This window comes from Sporothrix schenckii, assembly GCF_000961545.1.
Source record: "Sporothrix schenckii 1099-18 chromosome Unknown Cont43, whole genome shotgun sequence".
NCBI classification, from domain to species: domain Eukaryota; kingdom Fungi; phylum Ascomycota; class Sordariomycetes; order Ophiostomatales; family Ophiostomataceae; genus Sporothrix; species Sporothrix schenckii.
The window spans coordinates 909155-925618 of record NW_015971144.1 but is presented as its reverse complement, the minus strand read 5'-3'; the positions used below and the strand labels follow the sequence as shown (position 1 = coordinate 925618).

Here is a 16464-nt window from a genome sequence, read left to right as displayed (position 1 = left end):
AATTTGTCAAATTTGCGGAACGATCTCGTGTACATGTAATTGCAAATAACAAAGAAACCAGAAAATGAACAGGAAACAGGGTATAAGAAAAAAGATAGAGAATATAGAAGATAAAAACAGAAGATAGAAAATATAAAAATAGACATTTAAAATAAGGAAAGCACGTAGAAAATAGAAAAGAAAAAAGGAGAGGTAATAAAAGAGAACGTAGAAAAAAACATGAAAATAGAAAATAAAAAACCAAAAAAGACATAGAAAATAAGAAAGAAATGAGGAACAAAAAGTAAAATACAGTGTCAAAAATAAAAAGCAGATAATAGACAGTAGAGAAATAAAACACCAACAAAAGATAGAAAACAGATATTAAGAAACAAAAGGAAGGGGGGAAAACGAGAAACAGGAAACAAAAAGGACGAATAATAAGTAGAAAACAAAACGAGCCATATATTCCGAGCGACTACAAGCTTTCTGTTCTTTTTATTTTTATTTTTTTATTTGTTCTTTTTATTGTGATTTCAGGGTTTTTGACAAGGTTGTGTCTTTGGGGTAGTTGTTTGCGAAGGCCGAGGGAGACAGGATAGACACGCCAGGAAAGGAGCGCGGAGGCATGCGCAAACCATACAACCATAAAAGTAAAGACACAGAGACAGAGGCAAAGACAAAATAAAATTGTCTTGACTCGTGACATGGTCTAGGTGGGTTGTGTATGGTGCGCACCCCCTCCTCTTACTGTTGCCATCCATCGATCCGAAATAAGGAGCGTCGAGGATGAACGTTGCATTTTGTGTTGATTGGTTGCTTTGCTGGCAAAGAACACGAAAATGCAAATATCAACAGTAAGAGGAGGGGGTGCAACTAGACGCGGAATGGCACCACGGCACGGTTGCAGACGTCACTGATCGTGTAGTACGAGACGACACGATAGACGCTGAACACCGTCGGATCTGTCCGCTGGTCTTTCACGGGCTTCGATTCACGGGCCACTCGCCCACCGCCAACCAAGCGGACAACCTTGGTTGTGCGCTTGACCAAACCGCCGTGCTTGAGATGGTCAGCCGAGGTCAAGCCGCAGACCAGGAGACTGGCAATTTCTTTGACGGGCGTGCGACACGTGGCGATGTCGTCTGCGCTGATGTGCAGAAATTCCGCAGCGTTGGCGTCGGTGACCTCGATATGCTTGATCTCTTTGCTGGCCTGGCCTTTGACGGCCTCGCGATAGACCATGTCGCCTGCGCCGGCGCCTTTGCGGCTCACCGTCCACACGTGGTTGTCCGTCCAGCGTTTGATGTGCTCGCCGTCTTTGAAGACGAAAACAGATCCACTGACGACATCGTCCATGGGCCGCTGCGTCGCAAAGTTGATCTTGCCTCCAATTGCCAGATCAACAATCGCCTCAGCAGCCAAGGGACACTGGACAAATATCTTCTGAAGGCCCAGATTATTGTCTCCCGCTGTGGGCAGGAACTCGTTCGGAATCGAAACCGAGGACCATGTCTCGTCGGTCCACTTATCCGCGTCCAAGCTCCAGTAATCCACAGCTGTTTGGAGGTACGACTTGGCCGGCGATGTAGCAGGACCAGAAACAACAACAGCGTCGGTGTGGTTGCCAATAGTAGTACCTAAAGTGCTCTGGGAAGTGATGTTTGGGGTCTGGGAAGTGGCGACTAGAGTGTTCTGGGAAGTGTTGACAAGAGTGTTCTGGGAAGTGTTGACAAGAGTGTCATTGGGAGAGGTGCCAGGAGCGTCTTGAGGCGGGGCGGCAGGCTGCTTTGCGTGGCTTCTGAAGAAAATAATGAAACAAACCCAGCGGACTGCCCGATCGTTCTCGTACTTTGACACTGTACGGCTTTCAGTGTGTAATCTAGAGTACTGCATGACGGTCAAACCACCTGCGATACTAGGCAGCTCCGTCGTGCGCTCCGACGGAGCAACATTGGGCTCGTATTTGTACCACATAAGTTCTCTCAAGCGTAGCCCACAGGCGACGAATTCCACTTCAAAGCCATAGGGATTGCTAAGCAGGTCAGGGAAGTCCCAGAGGTCACCATTCCTGTAGTAGTGGACAGCATTAAGACGGCAGGTGTAGTCAAGGATCTTGCGCTCTACAGTGCTGGGATCCAATTGGACATCTCCCATAGAAAGCAGAGCACTGGCATCATGGAAATCGAATTCCACGCGATTTGAACCAGACACATCCGTCTGCATAACTGACGATGAAGGTTGCGCCAGTAGCCGAGGGTCTATCCTTGCCGTAGGGAACTCGGGGCTCATGAGCGGTGGGGGGACGGTGGCGTATGAAGGCTCCTCTTGGTCAATAAGCGCCGTAGAGAATGATGGCAGCATAGAGTCTCGACGTATCCCACGGTACTCAAGGTCCACATGCTGCCATTGTGAAGTGTCCAGCTCGGTGCCTAAAAATAGCTCAAGCTCCTCGGGATCCATAGTCTGCGGAACGTCTATGGTGGGCGCAAAGTCTGTGAGTAGTGCGGGATTTGTCAAGTCCACAGCCGGCCCAAGGTCCATAGACCCCGACAAGTCTGAGAGTGGCTCAGGGTTTGTAGATTCCATAAGGCTCTCAAGGACCATGGGTTCCTCAAAGCCCGCGGATTCCATGGGGTCAGAAAATAGACCAAGGTTGTCCCAAGCGTACTCAGCAATTGGCAAGCTTGACTGAGGCCAATCTTGGTCTATTGTGCTCGAAGGGTTTTGAGGTGTCTCGAGGATCGCCGATTCCATAGGAACCTCTGGCAGTGCCTCAGTCGAAGACGTGTCGTAATAGGCGTCGAAATCGAAAAAACTGTCCATTTTGGAGAGCAGCCCAAAGGAACTGGAGAATGTGATTTGTTTATCGATGTGGTGTTGTGCTTTGTCTGTGGGTTGCAGGTGGTAGAAGCTTGGAGTTGGATGTTGAGAGTTGTAGAGTCAAATAAAAGCTGGTAGAATAGGGTACGGATGAAGACACGTTGAGAAGAAAATGTAAAAAAAACAACAAAAAAAAAAACAGTGGGATAGATGTGAGGCAGAGCTCGGTTTAAATACACGAAAAGAAGGTGTTCTTATTTACGATGCAACAGAGGAAGGAAGTGTCTATGTGTAAGGAGGCATAATCACCTTCACTCAGCAACAGAACTGCATGTTGGCGTAGGCTACACAGAGATATCATGTGGCGTCTACGTTTGGCTCATACGGTGTCGGACTACTAAAGAGTGTTTTCTTACACATTCCACTAGCAAAATAATCAGTCACGATGCTGTATGACGGCATCATGGTTTCGATAAAGCTGACTGAGGGGGGCGTGGACTACATCCGTTTCATATTGCAGGTACTGGGGGGAAGGGACAAGGAGAGGGATGAAGGTACGACGGTAGACGCCCTTGTTGGACACGGCGCACGGTGGTAATTACTTCAGAGACTTCGTTCATACGGACTTGTGACTTATGTTATGGCACAGAATATTGTCAATGACTCTTTAGAACGATACCATCAGAAGCAGCAGGTTGGTGAAGAGAGTGACAACTTTTATGCTGGAGCTCGCAAAGTCTTTGGAGTATCGAGCTTTGTGCCCTGCCAAAGACGGCAATGAAAGACAATTGTATTTGCCATGGTTTACTATGCACCAATACTTACAATATATTTGGAAGGTTACGGTGAACGGTTTCTCAAGTTTCATGAGATCCCAAAGCGACGCAAAGGAAACCAAACCTGACCAGATCAGATTCATTATTCCGGACTTTGCGACAAAATGGTCGTTAAATTGAGGACGACCGTGCTCAAACTATCAGAAACACATTTATCACGATGTATTCAGGATACTTGAACAAAAAGGCCTAGGCATCGTTCATTGGCCTTCGGCAATTGTGTTGATGGTTAGTGAATTGCAGAATGTTAGCCATGAGAATAAGGGGCGGTTAAGTGCGGGGTTCTGATTGGCTGGATGGGTGCAACTTACAAACACACTTCCCAAAATGGACTAGCGTTGTTTGTACTGATCCAAAATATTGTGTACGAAAGTCGACCAGCAGCAGCCAAAAAGTGGCATGATACGGGTACGAATCGAAAGCTTGGATTTTTCTCTACAAGATAGGCCTATTATGAATGCAAGTATTCAGAGAATAATGTTCTGGGGTGCGTTGTTCAAGCATTGAGGTACGAAACGGATCTTGTTTCTGGCCTAATCGCAAGCAACTTTGTTTTGATCGTGATTGCAAACGCTTGGCTGTGTGCATGACGAACGCACAACTAAGCTTCTCTGTCTGTTGGGGGCGCAGAGATGAATACTGTCCCCCAGCGTGTCCGGTAGCCTTGGCCGTATCAGGAGCCCGATATGGCCTAGTCATCGATCACCTCTCCATAAAAAACCACGGTCGCTTTATCGTGCCCGTCAGTGAATTGACATTGTACTTCATGCCTGGTGCCACAATGGGTACCGGCAGAACATTGCGGAAGATGTCAAACATTTTCTCGTCTTCTCCCATCGTAGTCGACACAGAATGGCCATGATCGTTTCCGGTAGAAGCAGGGACCAAAACACCGCACTCCCAGTTGCGGCATGTCATCTTTGTTTTTCCTGTCGTCCGATCCTTGACAACACGGCCCCTTTGTGAACATGTTAGAAGACTTCCGTAGGGAGAACGTACGGAGAGGATATTGGTGTATGGCGGGGAATGAAGGGCAAAAAGAAAAAAAGAAAAAAAAGAAACCGCTCTCGGATCTCGAGCAGGTGCAACGCCCACGACTCACCATGCGCTCTCGGACATGTTTGCACTGCCCACATAGGCCCATCCACGCGGGCGAGCCGCATCGCTTGCCTCACTCTCTTGCGTGTTGTATCCCAAGCGTACAAACAGAAGCTTGGTGTGCATCAACACACCCGTGCGGACGTTCTGTACGTCGCGAAGGATCGCCTTCGGGAAGGAGGGGGCTTCCCACCATTTTTTCTGAAAGCAGATCGTACCTGCGCCCTGGGAAACAGAGAAACAAACCAATGCGTCAACAAATTAATGCTCTGGAAACTGCGACTTGTCGGTTCTGAGAAGGCAGAACCGGAAATGGACTCACATTCTTGCCCCCGATGCTGCTTCCCACTGTTTCGTCCGACGGAAAGTACAATCGTAGGCAGTTTTGTGGACTGTTGGGGTTGGCAGGCGCAGCCTCCGGTGCGGCAACACTCTTTCCTTTTCCACCACGAGGTCTCTTCGTCCTTGACTCAAGTTCCTTTAAACCGGAATCGCCTAGGTACCTTCATGTCAGCATTTACGTCCTGTTGTCTATGTTTATTTTGTTGAAATTTGAGATTGAAATTTGAAGGCGCGGCAGTGGTGAATGACAGCGGATGCTTACTTACCTTGGCAGGCAAAGTACAATGCGTTGAGCAAGTCATCAGACACGGAGCCCACAGAGGAGCACTGCCAGCAAAAAAAAAGGTCAGTATGGCCATAGGTAAACAAACATGAAACGCTCTGGAAAACGTAAAAGAGATCTGAACTGACAATATAATCGACCTGGATGGGATCTGTCGATGCCCATCCCATGGCCTTGACAGCCCGACCCAGACCACTGTAGCCTGTGCGTTTCCACGACTCGTCCATGTGAGAGCCAGATCTGATTTCAGTCAGTAAATACAGAGGCTATGTATTACAAACAAACAAATCAAAACCAAAATCGAGCCGAAATTTAAAAAAAAAAGAGCCAAAAAAGCAAGCGTACATGGAGTGCACAAAGGCATATCGAACAGTCTCCGAAAAGTCGTAACTGCGAAGGCTCTGCACCATCGCCGCATCCACACCCTGGGCTGTAAGGAAGTAGGATAAATTCTCCATAAACGGCGTGCCTGTACCTTCCGCCGATCTGCCTTTGGGCAACTTTGGCAGATCAATGAGAAATACCATCTGCGTTGTTTATGTCAGTTTTGTGTGATTGTGTTTTGCAAAGAAACAGCGATCCGATGCCAAAACGCTAGGAAAGAGCGAAACAAGACCAAATTGCCCCTTTGTAACAGCGCCGTTAATGTTCCGAGGGAATCCCGTAGGGAGGGGTTCAGTAGTGTGCCTCTCCTTCCTAACTCTGTCTTTCCGATTTAACAGAAAAGAGCACTCACGTTCTCAAGAGTCCCCGTCTCTCCCCAGTCATAAGGGACAAGGTTGCCCGTAGGCACCGCAATGCGTAGGTGGCCTGGGAACTTGAGGAGCTGCAGCTTCGAGTGCATATGGCCCATCGTCTGCACGCGTGGAAAGCAGAAGCGTATGTTACTTCCTTGCGAGTTTGCCTTCATTTGCTCTTTCTGTTCGTAGAAAAGGAAAAAAAAATCAGTTAGAACAGCACTTTGTGCTTCTTCCCACGTCACGATGAAAACAAGTAGACGAGAGCTCGGAGTCCACCAAATACATTTGCAAGTATCATTCTCAAGTACACCGTGCCCGAATGTCCAGACAGACGCCTCACAATGTCTCTCGAGCTAGCATGAGGGAGAGGGCGTCTTTACAAAAACATGTACCCTCGCCTCCGCACCCGAGGTATCACTTTGAAGCCGCTACTGAAGCGCCGGGGGCGATGAAATATGGCGCTGACAACAAAGTTCTGGCACACCGGAGCTGACTGTAAAGCAGAGAACGCACCTGAATATCGTCGGCGGCATATGCAATCAGCATGACGCGTGTCCGTCGCATGTCCAGTCTCGACATCATCCAATTTTCGTCCCACTGGAAGGAGCTGAGTACAGCCAGTTCCAGAGTGTCCCTTTGCCAAACTTCTTCGATCGTGACGTCGTCACCGCGCCGCGGCTGACCGCGCACCCAGGTTTTCTTCACCACACCTCTGGCGTAAGGAAGGTGGGGCGATGGCGGTGCGGAAAGAACTGCACCCGAAGGGCCAGCCAGCTGACCTTTGAAACTTTCGCGAGCATATGACGTTGCTGTGCTCTTTCCGCTTCCGCTTTCCTCCAAATCGATCTTGCGTCGTCTGGGAACGGGATATAAATTGGGTTGCTGAATTTCTCTTCTTCGGTCGTCGCTTCCTTTTTTTCCTTCGTTGTCGTCGCCCTTTGCATTCTCGGTTTCGTCGTCATCGTCATCATCGATGACGATAATATCACCTTCTGCCTTTCTCTTTTTGGGCGACAGTTGCAGTTTCCACGGCTGGGCTACATGGCCTTCCTTCTTTAACAGATGTTGAGTATTGTCTTTGCTTGCCTCTGCCCCCGTTGCAATAACACTTTGAGACTGCTGTGCCTCCAGAGCTTTCTGTCGGCGCGCCAAGCGCTCTGCCTCCATGGCCTTTCGATCGAGATTGAGCAGCGACATGGCAGGTGCAGTCGCTGTAGCAGCAGCATCGATCGGACCAGCAGGTGCATCCGTTGCAGTCGGCCCATCTGGTTTCGTGAGGTCCGCAGCACTTTTTGGTGATGCATCACTGTTCTCTGGCCTGGGTGGCGGCGGCGTTAGCGACGCGGTGGACGCGGTGGACGCTGTAGTGGCATCGGATAGCGACCTCACGTGGACACGTGATTTGGCGCCAGAGTCGCTATGGGCACCTGTGCCATCTGGTTATGTCAGCCAAACGTCAACCTCGAACCTCGTTTTCCTTGCTGACATCTGCTCCCAGATCTTTTCGCCTTTGTTTTTCCTCTGTTTCATCGAGGTATAGCGTCATGGGTATACTCACCGCTTGTTCCGGGTGCTCCATCAGTATCGCCCATGGAAAGGGCCAAAGCGCGTCTCAAGGCCTCGTCCTCGTCTTCGTCCCCGTTGAGTTGGCGCAAGGCCAGCTCGTCCATGTTATATAAAGACGGAAAAATAAAGAAGAAAAGAAGAGGATAGGAGATGTGCGCCGATACAAATTTATATGCCGTCAACGCGTGTCAAGGTTCACGGATTAGAGTTTGAAGTTAAATATCTCGAAGCAGTCAATTGCAAAGGTAGCATGTTGATACAGCATGAACAGCTGTGATCACAACTTTAATGAAGACGCCGTCAGAACATTAAAATCAATATGGGAAATAAACAAGGGGTGGTGAGAGTAAACTTCGGAGGGAAAAACACACACTAAACAAGTAGCAGTGACTGCAAGGTGTCTAGGTGGGAGGCGCCAAATGGTCACTTATTGCGTCTCTAGAGATGCCGTTTCTGTTCGGGTTGGAAGGTGCGGCAATGTATTTTTTACTTCCGTTTGTTTGTAAGCGTTCGGTACTTTGTGAGTCGAAGATTCCTAACTAGGTTCCATCAACTCAGTTTGTTCCTGACTTGGAGATGATGTTTGATGTCCTTGAAAAGTCGATCACGTGATGATTAGTCACCCTCCGCCGAAACTACACATATACTTGTTTACTCAAATGGCCACATTTTATGTCAGGGCTAGTAAAAACACAGGGGATTACGATGGTAGCTTACAAGGTCATGTTTATGGTAAATGGGCGGCTTCCTTTGCATATGATTTAGCTATCTAGAAAATGTTAGGCGTATGTCTTTTAGAGATTGCTTTATCGCCTAGGTGAAGACAAAATCCAAACTGCATCCACCACCCGAGGAATTTTTTTTTTAGGATTTTTTTTGGTTTCGTATGTTCGGTGTGTCATGCGTTGTTGTGCTTTTCTATGGTGTGCAATGCCCCAGGCACCACATCGCCCCGAAAAGCATCGATGTGATCCCGCACTGCTTCATTCTTTCTCCTCTTGATACTCGAAGTGGAAAACGGGGTTCTGCTGGGAAATCGCCGTTGTCCTTGATTTGAAGTCGAAGTCAATATCGAAGTCGACGTGAAGTGCTCAGAATATGGTGATAGAATGAGAGCGAAAGATTAGAGCAAAGTCTCCTTCTCGGAGTCTCCTCCTAGGTGCGAAGGCCAATTGGATTGATGAGTTGTGCATCAAGGTGTAAAGAAAAGCACGGAAAAGGAAGAAGGAAAACCTATTGCTGGGTGACTGTCACATGGACCGAAACGCCTCAAAGCTGCCTGAATCCTTCATAAGCAAGGCGCTGTCCTTTTGACAAATGCAAAGAGCAGAAAAACAAACCTAACAAGCTCCGGATGCAGTTTTGCGCCTGGACCTCGGGTCCCAAAAGATGCCAAATAAACCACAATCCGCCACACTCCCCCATATCCTTCCTAGAACCCTTGACCTGTCCTGTCTGAGCCACATTACAGACGATGAACGAAGACCCAATTCCATGCCGGTAAATGTTTCAACTGCCTCGGTCCCAGACCGCGTCACGTACATTAAAACAAACAATATGAAATAAACCAAAGAGGACAAAACAAGGAAGAAAGTAACAATGCCAAAGGAAATTGGGAATAGAACATGCTGGCCAGCTCATGTCCATGTGGAATAGAGCGAGACGGAGGTCAAACCGTGCCGTCTCTCCCGTCACCGGTTCCCATTTGATCATATGCCGTCTACCGTCAACTGTGACGTTAAGACATCAGTTGAAGTCCAAGCCAAGCAGGCACAATGCTTGTCTAAGAGCAGAAGAACAGACAAACGGTATATCAAGCGGTGAAAGACAGTTATGAATGATAACAGATGACAATGAAAAAGACAATAGACAAAAATAAAGCAAACGTGAAAATAGAGAAGTTAGGGCATGAAATATGAAACAGGGCTAGAAAGTCATGAAAAAACAGAAAGCACAAGGAGACATCCCGAATGCACGGCAACGGAAAGTAAACAAACGCCGCTCGCAATGTAAAATTGAGAGCCGTCGAAAGAGATCCCTGTTCCCGCCAATGTAAAGGACATATCCTCACGCAATGACAACAAGACGTAATAAAGGAAATGAGTACCGAAAATAAAACCAAAAACATAGACAGCTAGCGGCAGCGTAAAATAATTGTGCTGCTAGGTGGGATCAAAGTCCGGCCAAACGAGAGCCACAAATGAGCGCCGTTTCGACAAGATTATTTGATCTTTCGCTCCTGAGCGAGTCGGAACCAGAGAGATCAGATAGCTAAGATTGACGGTAGATACCAGGTGACGGAGCCCCGCCAAAAGGTGAATCCAGCTTAAGGATCTGACGAAGGCTGTCCTCCATGGCCGCGATATGAGAAGAGCCGCCGCCGTTGCCGCCGTTTGGTCGGTTCGGGGTCTCCTGAGGCTGACCGTTGGGGTAGCCTTGATGGTTAGGCGTCCCATTCGCAGACGATGTAGAGTACATGTTGTGGTAAGGCGAGCCGTTGTACATTGGTGGCTGTTGAGTGCCTCCAGGTTGGCCAGGGTAACGAGTAGGGGTGGTGGGAGCAGACGCCGTGGGGTGTACGGGGGGCGACGGCGCGGAAGCACCAGTCTTTGAGAAAAGAAATCTTTTCAGAGCCTCGCTGCGGTCATCAACACTGGCCGCAGGAAGTTGTTGGTTGTAGGGCACACCAGCAAGCGGAGAGGGAGCAGTTCCAGCTGCGAGGTCTCTAAAACCTCCCGGTGTCCCTGGGCCAGAGGTGCCATTGCTCTCCGCTGGGCGGGCGGCGCGAATGCGATCCTGAAACGGTGTGGCAAAAGCCGGACCCATGGGCTGACCAGGCGTCCCGTCAAGTTCAGCAGCGGATATCCCCGAATTCGAATTGCGCAAGGTCGGGCCTGGCCGGCGCGTCGACTGCTGTTGCTGATGCTGTGCGAGATCGCGAGGGAAGGTGTTGCCGTTTGAATTGTCGGCCATTGCTTGAGACTGGAAAGGCGGGGAGAAAGGACCTACAGGGGCCCCGTAGATGTTTGCCGAGCTCGCCCGCCTGTTTCGTTCCTTTTCAGCCCGATCAGCCCGGAAAAGGATGTCGAGAGGGGACTCGTCCCGCGCATGCGGGATGCCAGAACCGCCAGTCGGTAAAAGAGGGTTCCGGCGAGCTGCAGAGGGTGCATCGGCTGCATTAGTTGCAGTGGCAGACGGCAGTTCGGTGTCCGACGCGGGAGGCGATGGCTGCTGGCTCAAACCGCTCAAAGGTCGAGCACTAGGTGTCCCCGGAGAGTCTGCCTTTGTGAAGAAGCTGGGCAGCGGCAGGGACGAGGGAGCAGGCGAGGCATGGAATGTTGCACCGGCAAAAGCTGCGACGGAACCAGCGGCTCCTGCAGGCTTTGGACCAACTGTGTGAGGAGGCGTGCGTCGACCGGGCTTGGCCGAGGGAGAATTCGGGTTGTTGTTTTGCTGGTTCCTGTTGTTGCGGCTGCCCGCCTTGCCAGAGGCAGCCTGTGAGGCTGGTGCTGGGCTTTTCGAAGAGACAGCATTCTTTTGCGTCTTTTGGGGTGTCGATGGCCCCCGACCGTTATTGTTCTTCTTCTTATCGTGGGCGAAGTCCGGCTGGAAGGTAGGATCTGCCTTGGCCACGTCGTTTTCGGAAGCGTAGTTCTTGCGGTTAGGCCGACGGTTGCCAGCGCCAGGTTTGCGGCGGTTAGGCGTCTGCTTCACCTCTGTCGGTGGAGGGTCCGGCATCAGAGGCAGTTGTGGGTGTTGTGTATAAGCTTTATGAGGTAGAAAACTGGTCTAGGCTCGATCGAAAGAAAAGGTAATATGTTTGGCCGCTGATGGGCTGTTGTAATACTTGAAAAGATAACACGCTGCTAGGTGACATGGAGTCTATAGGAGACAGTCGAAAAGGATCCGGTTCAGTATGAACTAGAGACACAGTCCTTGCGTCGGAGCCGCGGGAGAGATGATAACCCAGGGCGTTGAAGGACAGCTTAAGGCTAGGTCGGTGCAATTAGAGGCAGTGATGATAAGGCTACTATCGTGGGCTGTGGAAAGCAGATTGTTGTCGCTATGAAAAAGGCCGAGGACAGACCTGGCTCTTGTCGCTAGATATACATGATTTAGCCATGCGGTCCAGCATCATGTCAATTGGACGCAGGACAGCAAATAGAGAACGGACATACCGTGATAGGCGGAGAGACGGCGGATGAAGGAAAGGTGCTGGCGGTGTGTGTCAAAGAGGGCCCGCGGTTGAAGGAGTGACGATGGTTATTGAAGTGTCGGAAGAAGGGGAAATGTGAGTCGTCAAATAAACGTTCAAAGGAGGAAAGAGCAAACGAGTAAGGGAGGCGGCGGGAACGAGCTCACAGCGCGCAATACTAACGGAATGCCACGACGCAGCGCTACAAGGCGGATTGGGAAGGCACGGAATTTGTTTGTTGCCGTGGAGTCACAAAGGCGCGGTGGCGGGGCATCCTATGCTGGAAGGAGTGCGCGAAAGGCGCTATTTGTTATTGCAACATAGAGAGGCAAATGTTCAGTTGTGCTAGGCTGACTTGGCCAATGAAGCAAGAGCGGCCGCCTACCACACCGCCAGGGAGCCGCCTAACGACCAGCACATGGCCAGACCCAGGACAACTATGGGTGGCAAGGCCCAGACTTAGAGCACCAATCATGGGCGCCTTCAGCTTGACGTAGCCCCCGCCTCTTCCTAGCCAGACCGCCTTTATTCACCTGCGGCAAATCGATAACACTGGCGACGTATCTTACTGGTAAGCTGCTGCGGGGCTGGCCTTGCTTGCCTTGCTTGCCTTGGGAACCTTGAGAATTCGGCGGCCTTGTCAACCACACACGATCCATCCATCCCAACATATTTTTGACTCTTCGCATGCCGACAGGCGCCGATACGCTCCTTATCCCAAATATCCACGGTACTCCAATCTTCTTGCTACTTCTGAACCGCCACCCGATCCGATTTATACGCAGGCGCCTTTTGAGTATCATCGGGAGAACATTGGCGAGTTGGTAAGCCACTTTCAGTGGAGGACGCGAACGAGCACTGCTAGAAGCAACGCGAGGACGACAGCCGTACCGCAGCTTGGCGAAAGCTTGGAACAACTTCCTCTTGCTTTCACTCCGGGCGGGAATGCATCGTCGTCCCCGAGCAACTTGCTTTTGTCCACCGTTTCCCCACCTCTGAGCTCCTTGATGGCACGGAGGCTAACTTTCGAGAACGCAGATCTACCGACATACCATCATTCCGACCATCTGCACCCCTACCACAGTACATACAATGGCCGACGTGGACATGGCTGACGCGCCGCCGTCAGTTGCCGTCGTGAAGAAGAAGACCGGCGCTGCCGGCGAGCCTGGCAAGACCCTCGATGATAAGAAGCGCTTCGAGGTGAAGAAGGTATGTGGAGCTGCCGGATGGCCATAGATCCAAATTTTGATGGCCCTATGAGTACTGACTATTGTTTCTTTCTCTGCAGTGGAATGCCGTTGCTCTGTGGGCGTGGGACATCGTCGTCGACAACTGCGCCATCTGCAGAAATCACATCATGGATTTGTGTAAGTATTTTCATATATGGGTTTCTTTCTGTGCTCGTCTTGCCGACTGTAACTGCCTACTAACCGCGTATCTTTCCCTCTGATCAGGCATAGAATGTCAAGCGAACCAGTCATCGGCGACCAGTGAGGAGTGCACCGTCGCCTGGGGTATTTGCAACGTACGTCTCATCCTCAACCGAACTACATTCTCAGAGCCTATACTAACTGCTTTTAAAGCACGCATTCCACTTCCATTGCATCTCCCGCTGGCTCAAGGCCCGCCAAGTGTGTCCTCTCGACAACCGAGACTGGGAGTTCCAGAAGTACGGCCGTTAATGAAACGACCAGCATGCGATGCTTCACCTTCCAAAGCCTCACCCGAGCCGGGCAGCAGACTGACAGATGTTGGTCGAATTATTCGGATGACATGTGCTTTCACCTTTTAAGGACTGGCCAATGCTGGAAGACGAGAGATGAACCGGACAAAAAAGCATCAGCAGCCTTCATGGCATATATGGAGTGCACTCCTACTCCATGATGCCAAAGCTCATTCAGAATGGCCTTGGTGGAAAGACTATCCACCATTGCACGGAACTATGGTATAGACCCGTCGTCCCGATCCCGCCACAGAAGGAGCGGGCGCATTATCGAACGATGGAATAGTGTTTTATAACTTTGCTAAGCATGTATTCTTCTCCTTGTTTTATAAAAAAAATCCTTTTTTTTGCTTCGCAACATGTATGTCCCATTCTGCAGAGCTCCAATATGTTGCGATCATGAACGCCGCGCTTTATGCCCGGGCCAGGACATACCCGCTGTCCTGCCGTCATGCACTCATTTGCACTTCCCTCCGATCGCATTGTTGTGCTCAACGAAGTGCCTTCTCATCGACAACGATCGACTGCGGTATGCTTATGTTCTGATTGTTGTTGCTTCCGTCTCCGCCGACCGGAAGCCACTTGACGGGGTGCTTGTTGAAGAAGGGCCAAGGCGGAATGATGGCGACGAATGACAGGACGGTGCCACCAAGCGCAATGTAGACTGCAAGCTTAATATCCTGCAAGACGTAGCCGACGACAAAGGTGATGGCCTGCGACAGGGACGTTCAAGTTAGCAACACGCCAGGGGAGGGTGGCCAGGTCGGGAAAGATTGGGGATACGTACACCGACAGCACAGAGAAGGACAGTTGCCAGAGTATCGCAGAGTCTCTGGCCCTCGAAGTCCTACGTCTAAGTTAGCATGTAGTTCGCGCGCTTGCTTGATATCGCGTTCTGGGACAACATCTGATGACGTACAATCTGTCCTTCGGCGAAGTCGCGAACTCGGTCGAGCAGCTGGTCGGCCATGACGTCGTCTCTGTAGCAGAATTTCGGGAGGAATATGCTGTCGTGTGTTTGTCTTGTTCCGATAAGGTTCAGGCAACAGAGTCCGGCTACCTTTCCGCAGCCGTGATGGTCGTCGTCGTTGGCTTAGCTTCGTGCAGCGTGGAGCAAAGAATTGGAACGCGCGACCGTCCAAGCACAAAAGCCCTGTTGGACGCTCACTGTGGCTACTGGCAGCCAGTCGCCAACGTGGCTTCACGCCTGTATCTACGGGTCCTCTTCGGCTGTACTTATGAGATAGGGTACCTCGGGGTACATTCACCAGACCCACTGAATTGACTAGCCCAGACTCACTTCATTGTGCGGCTCACGCCAAGACCAGGATATTCCGGATGTCGGTATTTCGTATGTACGCAAAAGATGCTGGGCATGCACAATGTCCGCTTGCCCATACAAAATGCGTGATAAACGAGATGGAAAATGGGCAACCTCCTACGATCGGTCAATGGTCGACGTTGATTGGGAGAAATCAATGAGTTTCTGCAGGCTTTTTATATGCCGTGGTGGAGCAGCAGCTACATTTCATCACACCTCATGCTGAATGCCATTACTTGCTCTGTACTACAGTATTTTGGATGTCTTTTACATGCAGGTCGCATCTGCCGTCCCGAGCTCAGGCCGCGGTCGCTCCGAAAGAAAGTGGCAAATGTGATGGCAAGCAGCGATGAGGGGGAAAAGACATGTGCGAAATAGAGGTGCGAAAAAAGACATCTGGAAAAAGGAGATCTGAAATAGAAATCAGGTAAATTGAGACGCGGTAAAACCACGAGTTTGAAAATGCGATGACGGGAAAATGAGATGAGCAAAAACTACGAAGGAAAGAGCGGTTGACGATACGAACGAAGATGGAAAACGGCAAACAGCCAGACAGTCGGGGACGTCGACGCAGCTTGCGCCTCGCTCCTCTTTGTGGATTGGCGTGTCGTTCGCGAATAAAACGCTGTTCCTCTGGCACACTCTACTCACCCTTACTAAATGCCACTCAATCTGGCCCGGCCCACAGTCATCGGTAGTTGGCGGTGTGTGAAGACCACCCGGACTGGCGCAGCGTAATCAGTAGACAAGCTGCTGTGTCAGTCTCCTAGAACTAAAGAAGGACAGAGCAGGGCGGGAACGATGGACGAAGACCAGCGCACTATTTTGTGGTGGCTTGCGACGTTCAAGACGCAAAGCTCATGACCGCTTCAAGTCTCGGTGAGAAAGAGTCAGAAGGTTGAGCAGCTTTCTAAAGAGGGAAAGACGAGGAGAGGAGGGGCCGACAACACTGGGATACCCTTTGCCGGAAAGGCTAGTGGATAGGACTCATACGAGAGACAGTCTAGGCAAGTCTGGCCGTACTCTTTGGTCAGTGACAAGAGCTGCTCCTCCGAAAGAGGAGAACATGTTTGCAGGTGGTTCTAGGCCAAGGAGTGGCCGGTGCTGTAATTATCTAGGAAAATCTCGAGCGCCTGTGCTGACAGGGCTCACCCATACAGAGAATGCCCTGTAATACCCCGTCGACGCCCCCGAAAACCAGGATAGCGCCGTTTGGCCACCCTCTACCACCGTCACAAGTAAATTTTTCGCCGCCGGGAGGAAAGGGAAAAACAAGAATTTTCATTGCGGTCTAAACCGCCCACTTCTCGCTGTCACAACAATCCTCTCTTTTCTCTCCAAATATCAACAATTTTGCTCTTCTTTCCTTTAACTTGGACAAACGCAACCACTTTTCCTCCTTCTGTCAATACTGAATTGTCAAGCCATTTGATTCTCTAGAGTTTCTTTATCGTCAAGGGAAACCCTTTCACATGATATATACCTCCGATTTCCAATCTTGAACCACCTCCCTTTATCTCACTCCCCATTTGTCGATTTCGATCCGCAACACTGC

General features: G+C 50.3%; 7 protein-coding genes across 7 annotated transcripts; 1 reads left to right on the top strand and 6 right to left on the bottom strand.

Moving 5' to 3' along the window:
- Positions 1–855: 855 nt before the first annotated feature.
- On the bottom strand, positions 856–2805 carry SPSK_02342 (uncharacterized protein; the record flags this gene model as incomplete). Its single annotated transcript, XM_016729214.1, has 1 exon — positions 856–2805. The coding sequence occupies one exon, from the start codon at positions 2803–2805 to the stop codon at positions 856–858; it is 1950 nt and encodes a 649-aa protein (XP_016589051.1).
- A 1535-nt stretch (positions 2806–4340) lies between these two features.
- On the bottom strand, positions 4341–4556 carry SPSK_02893 (uncharacterized protein; the record flags this gene model as incomplete). The annotated part of the gene is made up of 1 exon (XM_016729754.1): positions 4341–4556. One exon carries the CDS (start codon positions 4554–4556, stop codon positions 4341–4343), a length of 216 nt encoding a protein of 71 aa, XP_016589050.1.
- Positions 4557–4736: 180 nt separating this feature from the next.
- SPSK_02475 (uncharacterized protein) lies at positions 4737–6214 on the bottom strand (the record flags this gene model as incomplete). The annotated part of the gene is made up of 6 exons (XM_016729344.1): positions 4737–4937; positions 5059–5231; positions 5345–5405; positions 5490–5601; positions 5707–5888; positions 6098–6214. 6 exons carry the CDS (start codon positions 6212–6214, stop codon positions 4737–4739), a joined length of 846 nt encoding a protein of 281 aa, XP_016589049.1.
- Positions 6215–6515: 301 nt separating this feature from the next.
- On the bottom strand, positions 6516–7771 carry SPSK_02557 (uncharacterized protein; the record flags this gene model as incomplete). The annotated part of the gene is made up of 2 exons (XM_016729426.1): positions 6516–7528; positions 7660–7771. The coding sequence occupies 2 exons, from the start codon at positions 7769–7771 to the stop codon at positions 6516–6518; spliced, it is 1125 nt and encodes a 374-aa protein (XP_016589048.1).
- A 2167-nt stretch (positions 7772–9938) lies between these two features.
- Positions 9939–11405, bottom strand: SPSK_02480 (uncharacterized protein; the record flags this gene model as incomplete). Its single annotated transcript, XM_016729349.1, has 1 exon — positions 9939–11405. One exon carries the CDS (start codon positions 11403–11405, stop codon positions 9939–9941), a length of 1467 nt encoding a protein of 488 aa, XP_016589047.1.
- Positions 11406–12954: 1549 nt separating this feature from the next.
- Positions 12955–13547, top strand: SPSK_02774 (RING-box protein 1; the record flags this gene model as incomplete). The annotated part of the gene is made up of 4 exons (XM_016729639.1): positions 12955–13074; positions 13154–13232; positions 13320–13390; positions 13449–13547. 4 exons carry the CDS (start codon positions 12955–12957, stop codon positions 13545–13547), a joined length of 369 nt encoding a protein of 122 aa, XP_016589046.1.
- Positions 13548–14079: 532 nt separating this feature from the next.
- Positions 14080–14558, bottom strand: SPSK_02808 (signal peptidase protein complex subunit 1; the record flags this gene model as incomplete). The annotated part of the gene is made up of 3 exons (XM_016729672.1): positions 14080–14301; positions 14376–14435; positions 14508–14558. The coding sequence occupies 3 exons, from the start codon at positions 14556–14558 to the stop codon at positions 14080–14082; spliced, it is 333 nt and encodes a 110-aa protein (XP_016589045.1).
- Between the last annotated feature and the right edge of the window lie 1906 nt (positions 14559–16464).